Source organism: Phragmites australis, chromosome 3 (genome assembly GCF_958298935.1).
Source record: "Phragmites australis chromosome 3, lpPhrAust1.1, whole genome shotgun sequence".
Lineage (NCBI taxonomy): Eukaryota > Viridiplantae > Streptophyta > Magnoliopsida > Poales > Poaceae > Phragmites > Phragmites australis.
The window spans coordinates 46,726,376-46,745,261 of NC_084923.1; the positions used below are offsets into that span (position 1 = coordinate 46,726,376).

Below are 18,886 nucleotides of genomic sequence, written 5' to 3' on the forward strand. Positions count from 1 at the left end.
TTACATCTAATAAAAACTTCTAAGATTTAAATACTTTACTTATTTTTTTATCCACATTTGCCTTTTAGCCTCCTCGCTTTATTACCTATTACGGATACGAAACTCATTTTACTAATAAAATGTAAATGCTCAGACTCTTACATCCGATACGAGATATTCGCTCCCGGACACATTATTTGCCATCTACTGCAGTTTGATGAAACAGACGGTCCCGGTGCACCGGCAATCTTCGTTTTTGAACCCAGCGCACACGTGTTCGCCATGCTTTGCTAAGACTGGACCCGAAATTTCTGGCAACCAAAAATAATAAATAGCTCACGTCTGTCCAAGTATCAACTAGTAGTTCTCATTTTCATCAGTTATCTCCCACCGTGCTCTCAACTCCGTGTCTCTAATTCTCCATCCAGAACAACAGATCACAACATGCCATGGTCCATGGCTTCTCTCTCTCTCTCTCTCTCTCTCTCTCCACAGCCCCTCTCCCCCTATACATGCTTGAGGAAGGTTGTGGGGCCGCAAGATCTTGCGGTAAAGAGGCCGGAGCTCCCTCAATTTGGTGTCATCGTGGCTAGAGCTCGCTGAATTCAGCGAGATCAAGACCTCAACAAGGAAGTGACGTAGCTATCATCTCCAGTTGAGTGCAGCTTGCTCTTGTGCTCTAGTCCAAGCCCCTTCCTCCCCCTGCGCACGCCCGATGAAGGTTGCGGTGCGGCAGGGAACTCAAGAGAGTGATGGTTACTTGCATGAAGAGGTCGTAGCAGCCTCGATTTATCACCGGCGTGGCCCGAGCTTGCCAGATTTTACTAGATTGAGATCCAACAAGGTGGTGTTGCAACTGGTCTCTCCATTTGTTGTAACTGCTCTTTTCATTTGTTGCAAGTTTGTTATTAGATTGTTGCAGCCTTTTGTACTTCCCTATTCTAGTTTTTAGATGTTGCATTCATACTTCAAGAATATTACAGTTACGCTTTTTGAACGTTGTAGGTTTATGGTTGTTGTAAAATTGTTTGATTGAGTGTTTGCATTTCTAGTTTTAAATGTTGCTAGTTTTTGGATGTTGCAATAGTAATTGTTAGATGTTGCAATTGTTTGTGTGGCTGATGTTGTGATTTAGGGTTAAAAAACTTGATTTTATAGTATATGAGACCTTTTTTATGCCATTTTTATAGTAGGATTGGTCAAAGAGTGAAACTCGTTCAAGATCTCATGCGATAAGCTCAAGGTCAAGTGACCACATATGTTTTGCATGAAAAATATCGCATGAAACAAGTTGTAATGTTGCGGTATTTTTATGCAACAAGTTGTAATGTTGCGGTGGGAATTTTTCTCCTAGATCAGATGTATGCGATGTGCTATTTTGATGCATATTTTTTGATGTTGCAAACAGTTATTCTGATGTTGCAGATGTTATTTTCGATGTTGCAACAGACCACTGAAGTGTCTGATACATCGAACGTCCGGGCGCTAGAAGTACTCGTAATGAAAATAAATTAAAAAAAACTCGTTTTACTAATGAAAATAAATAAAAAAATTAAAAGAAAAATTAGCGGATAATCTCATCTTTTTTTCGGCGACGTTCTCATGACGCATCAACATCTTCATATAAATTTGTGTTTAATGTTATCCTATCTAATATTTATATTTTTGAAAAATGAATCGGAAGGTGAGCTGGTTGGGCCACAAGAAAATTCCGAGAACCAAGGTGCAGTTTGGAACTCGGACCCCAAAAAAAAAAAAGTAGGAACAGAACAGGCTGTATGGATGGGCCGTACAAGGCCCGTAAACCATTCCTTGAAGCCCAAGTACTAGCCCTGTGCAGGCTGTGGTTAACCCAACACGGCCAGTCGTCGTCTCCTCTACCTGGCGCTCTCCCAGATCAGATCACCACCACCACCACCACTGCCACAGGCACCGCCTCACGATCGCCGGAGATCACCCCCTTCTACGGCGACCCTGCCGTCGCCTCCTATCCCGGCGAAGGTGGGATATTCGCCTCGAAGCCACAGCTCGCGCCCTCTCCCCCCGAGTCGGTCGCCCCTCCAATTTGGCTCGTCCGCCACGCTCGGCCCAACCCCCTGCCCGCCCTGCTAGGGTTTTGGCCCGATGGATCCGCTCCGGAGCTACCTGGGGAGGCTCCTCCTCGAGGAGATCACCCCGGTGGTGATGGTGCTGACCACCCCGCTCGCCGAGGCCGCCTGCCGCAAGAGCGGCCTCAGCTTCGTGGACATGCTCTCCCCGTTTTCTCTCTTCAAAAAAATCGACGGTGATGCGCCTCCCAATGCTTGGGTTCAGATAATTCCATTGAGCATATGTTCCGTCTCGTTTGGTTCGGTTCTGTGATCTCATGGATTGTTCTCCGTCTCTTTGTGCGTGTTTGAGCAGTGCCCGTGCGGACGGCGAGTGAGGTGCCGTACAGGCTACAGATGTTTAAAGTTCGGATGGTTTACGCTTCTGACGTCCGGAAGCAGGACTACGAGGTGATTCTCGAACTTCTGGAACTGTTTATCATAGATTTTTTTTTTTTTTTTTTTTTTTCAAAGTGGAGACCCACACTATGCAGCTGCACAGGAGCTGCACAGCGTCTCCGGGGGTGAGAGCCGGGGATCGAACCCGGGTCTCCCACCTGAGAGCAGCCTTGAGGAAACTGTTTATCATAGATACCTGTAGTTATTGAAATGTCTAATGGCATTGTTGTCTGGGAACAGGTGGCAGATAAGAGGATTAAGCCAGTGGTTTCCGAGGCCAATGAGAAGGCTCTTCCTGATTTGCTTGCAGACCCGCCGCAGCTTGAAGATGTACTTGGCAGTGAGATCCCTTGCTCTGCTCCTAGAATTCACTCTTTTATGTCCTCCAATGAAATTCACATTGCACTAAATAGTTGGACTGTACTTGAAACTTTTGGGTTTATATGCTAATTTCCTAATTGGTTTAAAAAATTGTAATGATCTCAGCCCTACAAACCTTTAAGGTGAATTTGTGAACTAGATATGATTTAAATGAGCAATCAGAAGCTTTGCTTCAAGACGGATTGCTATAGTTGCAGCCTAATTTCAGGTGATGTTTGTAGTAATGAAGTTGCTTTACCGGGTGAGCACTGAGCACACATAAATAGCATGCATGCTATAATATGGATAACTCAAACTGCCTGTAAATGGTGTGGTAGTAGAATGTGATGCTTGCTGTTCTGTGCGCCTTCGTTAGTAAATAAGAAATTTTTGGGGTATGGCTGGGAATAACTTTCAACATTAACTTTGTTACTTCAATTATATCTATCTCTATTTAGTTGGTGCTCTGATGTATCTAACTGTTAGAGGCCATGGCTGCTTCACGTGCCTTAGTCAAGTTGATCACAATATTTGTGAAGCTCAGTTGTGGGAATAGTGTTTGGTTTGCTACTTATTAGTTGCATCCTTCATATGATGCCTTGATTTTTATAATTCCAGAGCCTGAAGCTGAGCTGTGCCCGTTGTGGATTAAGAATTTTAATAGAGAGCTAATGCGAACACTCTCATTTTCGGAGCATGAAACGTTTGACCATCCTGTGGCATGTGAGATTTGGCACTTTCCTTTTCTTAGCTGGTCGTTTTGTTTGCAGAATATGTTCTTGTTTAAGCTTTAATCTATTATTAACAGGTCTTCTAGTTGTGTCATCAATGGACAAAGAACCAATCAGCAAACTTGTTGATCTCTTCAACACAAATCAGTTGCCTTCTCTTTTAAATGAAGGCATAATGGATCCGCAGATTCTGAAGCATTATCTTGTACTTCATGACCAACAAGAGGGGCCACAAGAGATGTATAGTTCTTCACCCTTTCTTATATTAAAGAAGATGTTTCCTTCCGTAAGCCTTGATAAAATGAATTATTAGGAAACCTAGGTAGCGTTTGTTCTTCTTTTACACTTGCCAACCTTTTCAGATTCGACAAAACATACTTGCTTGTGAGCTTTTGTTGGTAAGAGGTGGTTATAAAAAGTGCCTACATAATTAATAGTTCACTTTTTTTTTGGATTCTTTGCCTTCACCGAGGTTAGACAGACTTCCTCATAGTGTTTAATTTTCATTTGTCCTATAGCTTCCAGTATTTGTCATGTTACTTCCCTAATTCTGTACATTTTAAGGGCCTGTTTTCCTAACTAAATGCTTCTTCCATTAACTAGCTTATGTGTCTCTTTGCCTAGAAGCTTACAGTCAGGTTCCTTGGTGAAAAATTAGTTTATAAGCATTGTTCTAAATCAAGTCCACTCTAGACGCATATCAACCTTGGGCCATCGACATAACTCACAGATATGGGATATGCTCTACTGAAATAGATTTTGCTAATGTTAGTGGTAGCTACATCTCTATGCCATTCCACTTGTCTTATGTCCGCTTATTTGCTGTCTAGAGGGGTTTAACAACTCTAGACGTGCCACATAGTTCCTTTCTGTATATTGATGCATCTCCATCAGTATAATTAATGCTTAAAGCCCTCTTTTGTCGTTGAGTTATGTTGCTTTGGCATTGACCCTATCCAATTGTATAATAAATTTGGCTGTTTTTATGTAATGGTTAAACTGACTATCGCTTACAAGCTTCCGATTTCCTGCATCCTTGAGAACCCAACTGACCTATAAGCTGAAAAATATGCCCTGGAGACTTTTATCCTAAGGCAACCAATGCCGTGTTTGGGAAGCTTCAACTCCACTTTCGGGTTGAAAGCCACTGGAAGCTTAAGCTCCCTGAAACAATGTGTTCTCCAGCTTCTTAGGGAAAGTCGAGCACCCTTCTTAGCAGCCTCTCATAGAAGCGAACTTCTGGAGGAAGCAAACTACCACTAGAAGGGCGCCTCTCACTTAAGCCCCTTTAGAAAAGATACTATTTTTGGCTAATGCTTATATAAGTAAGAGTTAGAGTGATATTTCGTGTCTTAACTGCTTGCATTGGTCAAGCAAAGAGCAGAGTACAATGATGTTACATTAAGATCTCTCTAATTATTTTTCCTAGCCTTTTTTAATCTATTTTTGTTCCATTGCTGATTTACTAAGTCTTTATGTTTTGTTTACATTACAGAAATCCACAGGCTTTTTTTTTCGGTCATAGTTGAAGAAAGTCCTAGAACATCTACTTGTGGGTAGCCCATGGTTTTGTGGTCCTAACATTTCACTAAACCCCACTATACAGAAGTCCCACCCTATTTGACAGGACAAGCCTTCCTGCGGTGCAACATTGTCCTCCTCACCCCTCCACCTTGGCTTGCAGTATGCTGCAGGTGGGGCTGATCTTGCCAACTCGGGTTGGATTTCCTTATGGTGGAGACATGGAGTTTTTGTAACTTTTTTTTATAGGGAGTTTTTGAAACATTAGGACCATAAAACCTGGGTTATGTTTTACAACCCATGATGCCTGGGGTTTTCTACATTTGACCATATAACCTGTTTTCTTTCTTGTAATTTTCTCTCTTATATTTTAAAATTTCAATTACAAATTTCTTTTTTGCTGACCCCATGTTACTTTGTTTCTGAAGTGCTGTGAATGTCCTAGCGGAAATGAGGAGCACCCTTGGTCTGAACGATTGTAAATTGTTATGTATAAATTCTTCTACAGAGGCAGATGGTAGTAGTGCTGATGATTCATGGTTACCTTATGTGAGCATACTGAATTACCTTCATATTACATTGCATTAACATTTACGTAGTTCAGCAAATATGCAATCTGCTTATAGTCTTTTTTATTATTAAATGCAGAAAGCTCTTGGTTTAAAGAATCATGAAGGAGCCTGTTTCCTTAACATGGATGATTTGAATGAGGTATTACAGCATTTGGTGCATATCATGCATGTGCTTCTCCATTGAGCTTTGCTGGGTACAGAGTTTTGTGATACTTTGTTTAACTTTTCACGGTACCTAATGACTCATCTATTTGGTGATGGGTATTGTTGGGTGGGTTGAAGACTGTTGAGCTTTTGATAGTTAGTATTGGAGTAACTAACTTGCACTCAGTTGATATAAGGTTCTTATTTATGGGCACTGATGCCAAGGAGATAACATCAATTTTTCTCTTATTTTTCTTGTACTAGATCGATGTTCTTCAGTTCTTCCTTTGTGGTTGCTTTGCCACATGCAGACTTTCTCAGCTGACAGCCAAACTTTACAAGATACTTAATTCCTGAGCTTTGTTTATTTGTCAGATAAAGGACTTCATGCAAGATTTTGCTTCTAATCATATCATCCCCTACATGGAGCAAAAGATTCGTGTCCTCAATCAGCAGGTATGCTGTTAAAATACTGTTATATTATTCCATTCATCCTTTTTCCAACAAGATTCAGTACTGTTTTAGGTAGCCACGACAAGAAAGGGTTTTAGAAATCAGATAAAGAACTTGTGGTGGAGAAAGAGAGATGATGTCCCAGAAGCTGCAAATGGGCCAATGCAAGTGGTTATTCTAGATCTTGACACTTTTCACTGTATGAATTTTTTTAATGTGCAGTAACACTATTTTTTCCAACAGGTATACATTCACCTCCATAGAATCGCAGATTAGAGTTCTGAGCGATTTTGCTTTCATGTTACGGGACTATGAGCTTGCTTTGTCCAATTACAGATTACTCTCTACAGATTATAAGCTTGATAAGGCTTGGAAGCGATTTGCTGGCGTACAGGTGCTTGACTTATTGATTCATTTTGCTTAACTTTTGCCCTGGATATACATACTGCATATGTAGTGTCTTTGAGTTTGACGTAAAGGTGCAATCAGGATGGCGATTCTTAAAGAATACCCTGGTACTCTGTATCAATCAAACATGATGGTGCTCTTTAGCGTAAAAATGATTGATAGTGGACAATTACTATGTTCCATTGACAACCCAACGGTCCTAACCCATACTTGCTGTCAAATGCCTTCATTTACTTCCAAATCGTTGCAGAGTTGCTGAATCGCTTTTCCATGAGTAGTGGAACAAGTTTGAATTTGTTGTGGTGGCCTGGTGTCCAACACTCAAACTAGATATTCACTATGTGATAGTATATTCGTCCTTTTGCAGGAGATGAGTGGACTCTGCTATTTCATGTTGGATCAGTCAAGGAAGGACGCAGAATATTGCATGGAAAATGCCTTCAGTACATATCTGGTATTTATTTTAGAAATTCACTTCTAGGTTTCCAGACATAGGCAAATAATTTTTCCTTTCAATTCTTGCTTAATATTGTAATTCCCCAGAGATGTAGTTTTTGGTCTGTGGTATTACGCTACTGCCCCATGTTTCATACACAGGGCAAGGAGAGCAGCCCAAACCCCATTTTGTGTGGAACACTATCTCCTGCCTATTCTAGTAAAGTTACGTCTGATATCCAATTAATAATTAATGGAAGCCTAGCCTGAGCAATGGTTGTAACAAAAATAGCAAGGACCCCTTTGTGAATATCCTTGCATCACGTGTCAATAAATTTACTCTGCATATAGTTTGTCATTTGACTCATTAAAACATCCATATGATATTAATACTAGCAGTAAAACATTGATATTTATGATGACGGTGTTGGATGCTATAGTTGTCATGTTGGTGATAGCCTGCTCCAAACCCTTTAGATGTCGTGTACCAAAATTGAGTTGGGATAATGGCTTCTGGACTGGTCACCAGTTTCAGGCATATATACATTCTGGTTTCTGACATCTTTCAGTAACCTTCAATGTGCCAGAAATAGTCAGAATGTGCGGATTCGAGACTGACTTAAAATTATCCTCTTTAATGTAAAGTTGCGTATGGACATTCTGGTATTGACTGTTCGGATATGATAAACCTGAGCCATGTTTAGAAGAAGTGTTTGGGATACAAAGTGGAATATATTGCCCACGACAAGATATTATTACAGGCATACGGGGTTTAAATAACATTGTTGACTCTTCAATTTCTCTTGTTTTATATTGCTCTTATCCCTTCAGAGTGTAATTTAGTTTTAATGTTTGCAGAGGATTGGATCTTCTGGGCAGAGAAATGCTACTAGATGTGGCCTTTGGTGGGCAGAAATGCTTAAAGCAAGAGGACAGTATAGGGAGGCATCAAGTGTGTATTTCCGCATTTCTAATGAGGTAGAATTTGCATCAAGCATGCATAATGTTGAATTCTAGTTCCTTTTTCTCTTTTGGTGAAGCTTTTTAGTTCATTATATACTCAATTGATGGAAATTTCTACTGTTCAGGAACCTTCCTTGCATTCTGCTATACTGCTTGAGCAAGCAGCTTCTTGCTATTTGTTGTCCAGTCCACCTATGCTTCGGAAGTACGGATTTCACCTCATCTTAGCTGGAAATAGTTACTACATGTCTGATCAGGTGTATATATTATTTTTTACTGCAGTTATAAATGCTTTAGAAGTTGATTGAATTGTTGTTGAATACTGATTATTCTTCTGTACATGCAGAAACAACATGCTGTTCGGGCTTACAGAAATGCTCTGTTCGTTTACAAACAATATCCATGGAGTTACATCAATGATCATGTACATTTTAATGTTGGGAGGTAGCTGTGCGTTTTAGCTTCTATCCAATTTTATTCCTGTCTTTAAGCTATACTTGACGTTGGTTGTACAAATAGGTGGTATGGAGTCCTTGGGATATTTGATGTAGCTAGCAAGCACCTGCTGGAGGCCATTGCTTGTAGCCATCAGTCGCAGACTAAACAAAGCGTGTTCCTCAACGATTTTTTCCATTTTGTTCAGGTTCTTGACCGGATCTACTATACTTTGCACCTTGTTTGAACCAAACTTTATTACACTTATAATCTGTGAGTTTTTTTGTCTATACAGAGCACGGGGAATAAATTTGATGTTTACAAGCTTCAACTTCCTGTTTTCAACATGTCATCACTCAGAGTTATATATGAAGATCATCGCACTTATGCATCGGATGCAGATGTAAGGCCAACACAAATATATCAGGATTATTTCTAATTTATGTATCTTTGCATTTATGGGAGCAATCAAACAATGAACATGTGGTTCTGCCCCTATATTATGGTAGAATATCAAATGGTTACTTGAAATACCCACCCACCCACCCCCACCAAAAAAGAAAGAAAGAAAAAGCATAGACCAAATGGTGAATTAAACTTTTCTAATGACAATGTATTAAGTTATTAGTGACATTAATTATGCTATTGATAGGCACTCCTAACTTGTGTTGTTTGCCTTCTGTAACAGGTTGATGTTAGCGAAAGCACTTGGCAGGAGCTGGAGGAAGAAATTATCCCATCATCATCAATTGTCAGAACTAACTGGCTTGATTCTCAGCCAAAATCTTCTGCTTTGAGAAAATACAAGGACTACTGTTTTTGTGTGGCTGGAGGTAATGTCTTTTCAATATTCATTGTTATACCTTAGCACTTCTCTGGAGGGAATCAACTGAACTTGAGATCAAACCAAGAACTCCAGAACTCCGTCTGAGTGCAATTGTGCATTCATGTGCGTTGTTGGTTAAAGGATAGATGCACCTTTTTTTTAGGGCTTGATCATGTGGTGTGCATCTTTCTGAATAACTTCCCTTATATGTTGGAAAATTATTAATGGGGACGCCATTCTCCCACCTTCTCATGGCCCTCTAAATAGCATCCATCTATTGTCCACCAGTCCTCTTGAAATTGTATGATTGAACTTAGCTATGAGTTTGAACTTGACATGTCCCCAAAGTCACTTAAAACATATTAAGTATCTTTGACCTTTGTCAAATATCTTGAAATGGACTGTAACTTTCCCTGATCTATCTGCAAAAATATTCTTGACTTGGCTGAAGTGCATCTTGTGACTCAAACCTCCTGATGCTTCCTTTTGATTTATAGTTGTCACGAGATGTCGTATTGGTAGCTGGATGCAGACGATAGGGACAATCCCTAGCCTGGTTTGTTAGTGTGTGTGTTGGGGGGGGGGGGGGTACCTGATGCTTGATCAAGCCGGACAAGAGGGGGCAGGCAGTGGTTGACCATGCTGTAGAATCAGCTGCTGTTTGAAGTGATTTGAGTGTCGACAATGCTCCTGTCCCTGCCACCACTTGTATCATCTTGAGGATGAGGCGGGAGCAGCGACAGTAGAAGCCAACATGAGAGGCTGTGGGAGCAGACACTAAGGGTAGATGAAAGAGAGGATGAGCCGGTGATTGGATATTGGATCCATCCAACAAGCTTTTCCGCTTCTCTTTTTTGTCTCAGTTTAAGCCTAGCTAGACTGACTGATTTTAACCAAAGCTGAGCTGTAGGTTTCTGGGAATGCTCTTCAAATTTCAATGAAGTTTCTTTCAGCATAGGAAAACTAGAAATTTGGTTGTGCCCAGTTATTCATAAGTTGGAGGGGCCCCTGAACCATTGGATTCATTTTTTATGAACCTTGCGCACATGTCTCCTAGAGAGTATATCTTGGAACAAAATCTTGGAGCGCTAACTGTTATGTGAAGTTTCATGTTAATTTCTTCATCAAATAAGAGACAAAGTAGACGGAAATTTGGATGCAATCTGATATCATCTCGCTTTACTGTGTATATAGTATTTTGAATTCCTGTTTTTGTTGGTTGCAGAGGCAGTAAAATTGAACATTGAGCTTAAGAATCCTCTACAAATCTCTGTTGCTGTTTCTGGCATCTCTCTTATGTGCCAACTTTCCACCACTTTGGATGCTTTAAGTTCTGGTATTTGATTTTCCTTCCTGAGATCAAAAAGTTTTTTTAGAAATCCATATGTAGAGGAGTTACGTTTACTATTGATGGCTTGTGTTGTATGCAGAGGTAAGTGTGTTGACCATGGATGCTGGGGAAGATAAGGCTAACACAGATCCCTCTGTTCCAATTCCAATGTAAATATTCTTTTTGTAATTCTTGAGGTGTTGTTTGTGTAGATGTTTTTGGTTCCACCTGAGTTTCTCATGGCTATCATTGTTGTTTCTTGTTGAGCACTACAGATTTGAGACTGATGAAAATACTATCAGTGTGTCAAAGCTTGACATTGTATTGGGGGGAGGTGAAAGTAAAAGAGTACGACTCCATTTCTTTGTCTTTTCTCTCTACTCAATATTCTGTGTGCCTTGAAAATCTTGTCAGGATGCCTTCACAGCCTAACTCGTCACCTTTAGTAAAAACTAGGTGAACAGCATATACTGTTTAATAATTTCCTTTTAGTCCTCTTTTTGTTCCATGATATATATTTAGGGGTCAAACAGAAAAAAATGCTTATGGCTCAATTCAATATTGATGTGCTTTGCTGTTGGAGTGTTGGATCTAGTTATTTATTTGAATCTCTTTACCGTTAGATTTTGCTGTTTTGGCTCAAAAAAAAAGAATGATGCTAAGGACTAGTTCTTATACTTCAAAATATGGTTAAACATTTTTTAGAAGTCCACCACAAATAGACCCTGAGAAATCCTATAATAGTTCAATGTAGTGCAATCTATATTATGTTGTTTTGATTTTTTTTCATTTCCTTGGATTTTTTAAATCTGATTTACATGAGATGTGCAGTGAAATCATAACAAGGGTCAAATACTTAACTGGCTATTCCCTCATTTTTGTCATTGTTTCATCAAATACATTTTGGTAGAATAGATGCATCAGTACGTCATTCTGTTCTGAATTCAACCCTTTGTTACCTTTAAATTTGTTTTTTGCTGATTTGATATCTTTGACATTCATTGTTTCGTATAGTTGTTGTGATATTTGTAAACAGTCTTTCAAGATAATGGCTCATTTCTTTTCTATCCTATTAGGTGCAACTTGATGTTACTCCAAAAGTTGAAGGTATTCTGAAGTTAGTTGGGATTAAGTGGACACTGTCAGATTCAGTAGTAGGCTATCAATACTTTGAATTTGACACACGAAAGAAAAACAAGAAAGGGAAAAGTGGCCCTCGTCGTTCTTTGACCAACAGTCTGATTGTAATCAAGGTTATAGCTTGCAGTGTTGTCTAGATTTCTCCTCTCAAATATTAGATTCTGATGATTTGTGGAAGATTTTATATTCTTTGCCTCCAGGGTTTACCAAAACTTACAGGATGTATTGAGTGCATGCCAACAAGAGCATTTGCTGGTGATTTACAGCTCCTCACGCTAAATCTGAGAAACCATTCAGATTATACTGTGAAGGTCCTAACTCTGGCCACTTTTTCTTCTCTTCTTTGTCTTTCCAATAATAAAGAGTTGCATAGTTTTCTACAAATGAGAGTAACTTTATGCATGTCTTGAGCACCATGTCCTTTGTTAACCCTTTCCAATGCTGTAATGCAGGGCATAAAAATGAAAATTAGCAACCCAAGATTTGTAATTCCTGGTGATTCATCAGACATCGACCTTGAGTTTCCGCACTGCTTAAGAAAACATGCACAGTCAGAAATAAATGCTGTATCGCCAAAAATTACTAAGGAAAAATCCAGGGGTTTGCTCTTTGCATTTCCTCAGGTAAGGTGGTTTAAGGCATTGTCTTTTTGTTTTTTGTACTTCAATAGTCCAATCCACATTGAAAGTTTCTTTCGCACATATTGACTCCCTTTCTTTCCAGGATATTGAAATCCAAGGGGGAGCAACACTCTCTTGGCCTATTTGGTTTCATGCTGCAACCCCGGGAAAATTTTCTCTTTATATATCTCTATATTATGACATTGAGGGTTCTAGTGACATGATATACCGTACACTGCGCATGCATTACAATCTTGAGGTAATGGTTTGTGCCCATAATTGATTTGTATTAGGATGTTATGTTACACTATAGGATTGTCTGCACAAGCATAATGCATGTATCAGTGTTTTTTTAACTGGTACCAAACCTTTGGTTGGGATTCAGGGGTCTCGAAGAGGGTCTCAGTCATGGTCGACGTTGCACTCTGCATGGGTGAAGTGTTGAGTGTCCTTTCAATAGAATTATTTTACCAGGGTGAAAATGCTAAATTGTAAAAAAGTGCAACATCAAGATGTTTATAATTGTTTCCCTGCATACTGATAGTATTTATGTCCTTAAGCTTCGGAACAAAAGAGAGTTGTGAGAGAGGGACTGGTTAATTTGGTGTGTGCTATTATCTCTTTTTTATCATTTATTATCTTTTTGGTTAAGCACTAGCTACCTGTATTTGTGCTGCCAGAACTTCCTAATGAGATAAGATTTCTTGAGCTCTAAGTAATTCTTCTTTACAGGTTTTGCCATCACTTGACGTATCCTTCGCTATAAGTATGTGCTCATCAAGATTGCAAGAGTATATCGTGCGCATGGACGTCATGAACAGGACTCCATCAGAGTCATTTATACTTCATCAGTTGTCATGTGTTGGCAGTAAATGGGTAGTTTCAGCATTGCCTTCATGCAATTCGATCAGCTCTGTTGAAACAGTATTCGCAAATCAGGCTGTGTCATGCTTCTTCAAGATAAAGGTTGAAGGTCCATTCTTTAATTAAGCTGCCAGATACAAAACAGTTGTCACATACCATGTTTTTCATTGCCTTATTTATGCTCTTGTTCATTACATCTTGCAAATTCAAAGTAGTGACATGTTTTCCCAATGCATGCTTCGTTTTTAGGATTTCGGAACTGATTCATGTAAAGAGGAAGAAAGCAGTTCCTTTAGAAGCGATATGGCTTTATGTCCTGGGGGCAGTACTGATGTGTTTGACATTGCTCGATCTCCTCTTGCTGATTTTCACTATCAAGAAAGATACAGGCAAGGGAAGCTAGCTAAGGTGAGTACTAAGGTTTTATACAGTACCGTTTTCACGCCGTTTCGAAGGGTTATCCACCTGGTTAGGGTCTTAACCCCAACCTTCAAGGTCCTCAACGGGAACTTGACTAGCAAACTGTCCAGTGGATGTATGGGCATGTGCATAATTTTCATGCTTTTGACCGATGATTAATCAAATTTTGACCTATATGTTGACTTGTATCCTGTTCAGGGGTCATGCAGCCTTCTTGATTTTGTTCTGATCTCAAAGGTGGTAGCTGATAACTCTTCCAAGTCAGTACCAGGCTTACGACTAATTTCCCATCACGCATGTCACTGCAGGCAAGTTCTAGAACCTTTAGCTGGATGGACCTTTGTTGGCCTTGAACATATGCTGATCCCATCTTTTTTTTCTCAGTGCTCTAAACCAGAGCCCTATATGGTGGCTTATGGAAGGACCTCGAACTGTTAGTCATGATTTCTCAAAGTCTTACTGTGAGGTTAATGTCCAGTTGGTGATTCACAATTCTGTGGGACATAAGATTTTGGTGAGAGTGGTTACTTTTGATGGTATGCCCAACAAAAGCCGAACTGTACATCCGCCGGATTCTACCAGTGTTCAAGGTGGATGGTATGATGTATCTCTGGAAAATGATATAAAAGCGATCTCTAGTGCCAAGGGTACACATTATGAAAAGCAATCTTCGGAGAGCATTTCACCGTATGTTTGGTGTTCATTGAGTTCTGCTCAAGTTGAGTTGCAACCTGAAAGTTCTGCTAGAGTTCCTCTAAAAATGTGCATATTTGCACCTGGTACATACAATTTTTCTAATTATGAGCTGCATTGGAAAATGCATCCATCTGAAGGAGCACAAGTGGATGAAAGTGAAAGATGGTCATCCGGCGGTGATCAAGGGCATCCCTTCTATGTTACAGTTCTTAAAGGTGCCTAGTGAATTACGAGGACAGGAGAAAACCACCTTGAACATCCATGTAGTTCAGCCCGGGACCCGACGGCAGCAGAGTGAAAGCTGTAAGCCCCCACCAACCCAATCCTGTGGTGGTGTGATGATGTGCCCTGTAAGTTCCCTGATTGAATATAGAGTGGGCGTATATGTGGATATTCTTTTTGATCGTTCAGCTCCAATACTGATATGTTTACACAAGTCCTCAAGGATAATTCTGGTGACTACTTGTATACAGTTGTTGTGGGTGAAATTTTGGTCCGAGGAAAGATCCAGACTTGATACGACAGAGGTTTCGTTTGTCGAACTGTTGCTTTAGCTTGTAGGTTCTTATACTATTCTTGTACATCCTTTTTAATCTTACCTCACTGTTAGACATTTCTCAGATGCAGTATGTAGTAATAGTTGTTCAGTTATTAACTTTCTGTATTTTGTGCGAGGTAATTAGACATTCTTCTTGGCACTTTTATTCTATGGACGTCATATTTTGTTTGGCTAATTGTGAGGCCACATTGTACCGTAATTTTTTTTTCATTCCTTTTATATTAGTAGATTGACTTCCTTTGTGCCCCCCTGGTAATCATGTATTGTGTTTATCTTGATTCCCAATATTCTCCACAATTTTCGCCTGTATTTATTTGTGGTCAGTGCTGTTCATTTGGCTCAACAGTCCTTCGTGGCACATAATCACTACGTTTTTGCACTAAGAAATGTGACGTAAGATTGAAATCGCCGTATTACCTCGTGTTGACATGTTTTTGTTGAACGTCATTTTTTTTCTCAAACACGCAATTCTTCTTTAGATCCAGGTCACTACACAAGCGCTTGACGGTATCGAACGGGTTGATCTGTTAGTATCTCCCAAATCTTGCAGGCTTTCAACCTGTGTCGAGCGGCGACACGGCCATGCAAACAAGCTGCGTTTGCTTCAGCTGTTGCGCATGACATGTGAATCCGCATCACATGGAGCCATGGATACCCAGTTGGCGGTTGTTCTCTGCTTCTGGATACCTTGTTTGTTGTGTCATTTTCTAATCGTATTCTCCCAAATCTGGAGAGGAGTCAGTGGCTAGTGGGCGAGAGGCCGGGTGGATTAACGAACACGGCGTCATCTGCGCGATCCAATGCATGAGCTCGCCAGTCGAGCAGGCCCAGCGTGACAAGTTGTATTAGGAGTAGAATACTTGCGCAAAGCCACAAACCACTTGAAGAGCAGTAGTAGTTCGTTATTTTTCACGTGGCACTTGTTCGCTAGAAATTGATGGCGATTGCGTCACTTACTCACCGTTTCATCGATGTTTATTGTATAAAATATAAGTTGTTCATGTATGGGCTATTTTCCTGTCCTTATCTTATATAATAAAAAAAATTAAATTTGAATAATTTATCTATTTTTATTATTCATTCTCGTCTTTCACTCTTTTCACCTTGTTAACGGCTACAGATATAAGATATGTTTTACTAATAAAAATAAATTAAAAAATTAGAAAAAATTAGCGGATAATTTTTTTCTTCTTTTTTAATCTATATGAAATCAAACTATGTATTGCTCTCGACGTATTCGTTCGAGACGCTCACATGATTTATTCACATCTTTATATCTTAAATTTATATTAAAATATTATCATATTCAATATTTATATTTTTTTAGTACGGACAATTAGTTATTATTCATATGAGTGGTACCAAACGAGGACGTAGACCTACGCTGCAATCACATCACACTTGAAGAGCAGAAATGGCATATCACCTTACAAAAAGGTTAAAAAAGGGAAATCATGTGCTAGTCAAACTTGACCGGTACTTGTGCTTCGCTTGATCTGGTCCAACTGAAAGATGCGTCCCACCCTCCGCATTATTAAGGCCCACAACAGATTATGATTGTTCTAAAAAATTAGAATAAGAGTGCTTAATCACAAGTCGTCAAGTCTATACCTGTGTCACCATGGCCTGTGCCATCCGGTGAAAGCTTTTCTTGTGTGCAGGGAGGTAGCTGGTCAGCTGCGCGGCTGGTTACGACTCGGGAACGCGAAGCCATCACCCATGTCCGCCCGCCTCCTCTCCTTCCTCCCACCTTCCTCCCGCGTCGCCATTCCAGAGCAGCGCGCCGCGCAGACACGGTCTCCTCACGCACAGCCCGTCACTACCACATCCCTCCCCCATAACCCAACGCCGACTCCTTCAACTCCGCGTCTTCCCCTTCGCATGATTGGTTGAGTCTCTTCTCTCCTTGCCCAACTACTAGTATTTCTTCTCCCGATCCAAGAAACCGACCACCAGAGCGAAGTCCAAGAAACGATTTTGGTTCGGGACGAAGCCAGCCAACCAGAGCAGCAGCCCGATCCAAGAAACAGCCGCCATGAACAACTTGTTCTCAAGCTCATGGAAGCGCGGCGGCGGCGGGGGGGACGGGGACATCGAGTCCGGTGGGGGCGTGGAGATGTCTGCGCCGCCCGGGGCCGCGGTGGGGGCGAGCCTGGACAGGTTCTTCGAGGACGTGGAGTCCATCAAGGACGAGCTCCGCGACCTGGAGCGCATCCAGCGGTCGCTCCACGACGCCAATGAGGGAAGCAAGTCGCTGCATGACGCCGCCGCGGTGCGCGATCTCCGTGCGCGGATGGACGCCGACGTCGCCGCGGCGATCAAGAAGGCCAAGGTGGTGAAGCTCCGCCTCGAGTCGCTGGACCGCGCCAACGCCGCCAACCGCTCTGTGCCCGGGTGCGGACCGGGTTCCTCCACGGACCGCACGCGGACCTCCGTGGTGGCCGGGCTCCGCAAGAAGCTCCGGGATTCGATGGAGGCCTTCTCCTCGCTCCGGTCCCGCATCGCCTCCGAGTACCGCGAGACGGTGGCGCGCCGCTACTTCACGGTGACGGGGTCCCAGCCCGACGAGGCGACCCTGGACGCGCTGGCGGAGTCCGGCGAGGGGGAGCGGTTCCTGCAGCGCGCGATCGCGGAGCAAGGCCGGGGCGAGGTGCTGGGCGTGGTGGCGGAGATCCAGGAGCGGCACGGCGCGGTGGCGGAGCTGGAGCGCAGCCTGCTGGAGCTGCAGCAGGTGTTCAACGACATGGCGGTGCTGGTGGCGGCGCAGGGGGAGCAGCTGGACGACATCGAGGGCAACGTGGGGCGCGCGCGGTCCTTCGTCGACCGCGGGCGGGAGCAGCTGCAGGTGGCGCGGAAGCACCAAAAGAGCACGCGCAAGTGGACGTGCATCGCGATCCTCATCTTCCTCGTCATCATACTCGTCATCGTCCTGCCCATCGTGCTCAAGAACGTCAACAAGAATTAGTAGCCTTCCTGATCATCTGCGGGAGACTTTTTTCTCTTTCTGATTCATTTTTTTGCCGTAGTTTTGTTTGTTCGTGGCGTTTGTCTGATATGGTTAGCTGATCGACTTGATGATTATATTTACTGGTGGTTTTGTTCATAACACTTGGATTCGTATGGATTCTGGAGCCGATCCCGATCCATTTTCTGTTCTTGGGAGTTGGGACAGATGAGCGAACTTGTATCGAGCAGGCAAGACTCGCAGTCTCAGGTGAAGGTCACACCTGCTTTGGATTCCTTCCAGAGTAAGCAGGCGTGACGCGGTCTTCCTAGTCTAAGGGCATGAACAATTAGGTGGTTACATTGAAAATTATAATTTCTAATACAAAGACCGTGTATGCCTAATCATAGTTAATTCTCTTATTAATACTAATATAAACAGCGTTGTTTAAATAAGTACATTACTATTCGTCTAAACACCTATGCTACTATAATTGAGAAGGAAAAAACTAATTTTTATATAAATATCTCCTCTAAAACACCCTGTTATACCTGCTCTAATGCATGTACCGGCCATCGCCGATGCCAATACATGGTTCACCCAACTATCCAAACCCAGGCAAGAGCAGAGAATTTCCCGAGCTGCCTGCCACGCAACGCAACGCGAGCAACCGAGCCGCTGCTTTTCGGTTCGCCGCCGCGGACGGCCCATCACTCGCTCGGCCGCCCGCCGGCGCCCTTTTCGCCACGTTTTTCGCCTATTGTTCTATCCCGCTGCTTGCCCCACCGCACCGCAAGAACCGGCCACGGCCGCACCGCGCGGCACCTACCTCCTCCAAAAATCCTGTTTCACGTGTGACGCCTAGTGTTTAAGTCACGGATACTGTAGCATGTGTCTACGTAAATTTTTTTGAAAATTTTTCTTAAAACTTTTAAGAGAAAAAAATTCTCGTTAACTTTTTTTCAGAACTTTTTGAGTAAAATTTTTCTATACAAACTTT

At 41.9% G+C, this 18,886-nt stretch overlaps 2 protein-coding genes across 4 annotated transcripts; both read left to right on the forward strand.

Moving 5' to 3' along the window:
• The first annotated feature begins 1,833 nt into the window (after nucleotides 1-1,833).
• LOC133913481 (uncharacterized) lies at nucleotides 1,834-15,117 on the forward strand. 3 transcript variants are annotated; one of them, XM_062356647.1, is made up of 28 exons: nucleotides 1,834-2,263; nucleotides 2,383-2,477; nucleotides 2,706-2,805; nucleotides 3,444-3,548; nucleotides 3,634-3,796; nucleotides 5,506-5,626; nucleotides 5,726-5,788; nucleotides 6,169-6,249; nucleotides 6,319-6,410; nucleotides 6,490-6,640; nucleotides 7,022-7,108; nucleotides 7,948-8,067; nucleotides 8,178-8,309; nucleotides 8,399-8,496; nucleotides 8,572-8,695; nucleotides 8,783-8,890; nucleotides 9,176-9,320; nucleotides 10,539-10,649; nucleotides 10,744-10,813; nucleotides 10,919-10,991; nucleotides 11,720-11,896; nucleotides 11,984-12,094; nucleotides 12,236-12,406; nucleotides 12,507-12,662; nucleotides 13,136-13,369; nucleotides 13,517-13,675; nucleotides 13,886-13,995; nucleotides 14,072-15,117. In XM_062356647.1, exons 1-28 carry the CDS (start codon nucleotides 2,104-2,106, stop codon nucleotides 14,604-14,606), a joined length of 3,852 nt encoding a protein of 1,283 aa, XP_062212631.1. In that variant the 5' UTR covers nucleotides 1,834-2,103; the 3' UTR covers nucleotides 14,607-15,117. The 3 variants fall into 3 exon arrangements, with proteins under 3 accessions (XP_062212631.1, XP_062212632.1, XP_062212633.1); XM_062356648.1 differs by having other exon boundaries at nucleotides 1,835-2,263; nucleotides 10,744-10,807; XM_062356649.1 differs by lacking the exons at nucleotides 1,834-2,263; nucleotides 2,383-2,477; nucleotides 2,706-2,805; nucleotides 3,444-3,548; nucleotides 3,634-3,796 and adding an exon at nucleotides 5,051-5,250.
• A 1,410-nt stretch (nucleotides 15,118-16,527) lies between these two features.
• Nucleotides 16,528-18,048, forward strand: LOC133913482 (syntaxin-121). Its single transcript, XM_062356650.1, has one exon. It carries the CDS (start codon nucleotides 16,978-16,980, stop codon nucleotides 17,905-17,907), a length of 930 nt encoding a protein of 309 aa, XP_062212634.1. The 5' UTR covers nucleotides 16,528-16,977; the 3' UTR covers nucleotides 17,908-18,048.
• The last annotated feature ends 838 nt before the right edge of the window (nucleotides 18,049-18,886 follow it).

What these genes read in the sequence shown, in the direction of transcription:
- LOC133913482 (XM_062356650.1), top strand. Translation starts at nt 16,978, where the DNA reads ATGAACAACTTGTTCTCAAGCTCATGGAAGCGCGGCGGCGGCGGGGGG.
- LOC133913481 (XM_062356647.1), top strand. Translation starts at nt 2,104, where the DNA reads ATGGATCCGCTCCGGAGCTACCTGGGGAGGCTCCTCCTCGAGGAGATC. An exon ending in ATGATTCATGGTTACCTTAT is followed by an intron (nt 5,627 to 5,725) that starts GTGAGCATACTG and finishes TATTAAATGCAG; the next exon opens with AAAGCTCTTGGTTTAAAGAA. An exon ending in GTACATTTTAATGTTGGGAG is followed by an intron (nt 8,497 to 8,571) that starts GTAGCTGTGCGT and finishes TTGTACAAATAG; the next exon opens with GTGGTATGGAGTCCTTGGGA.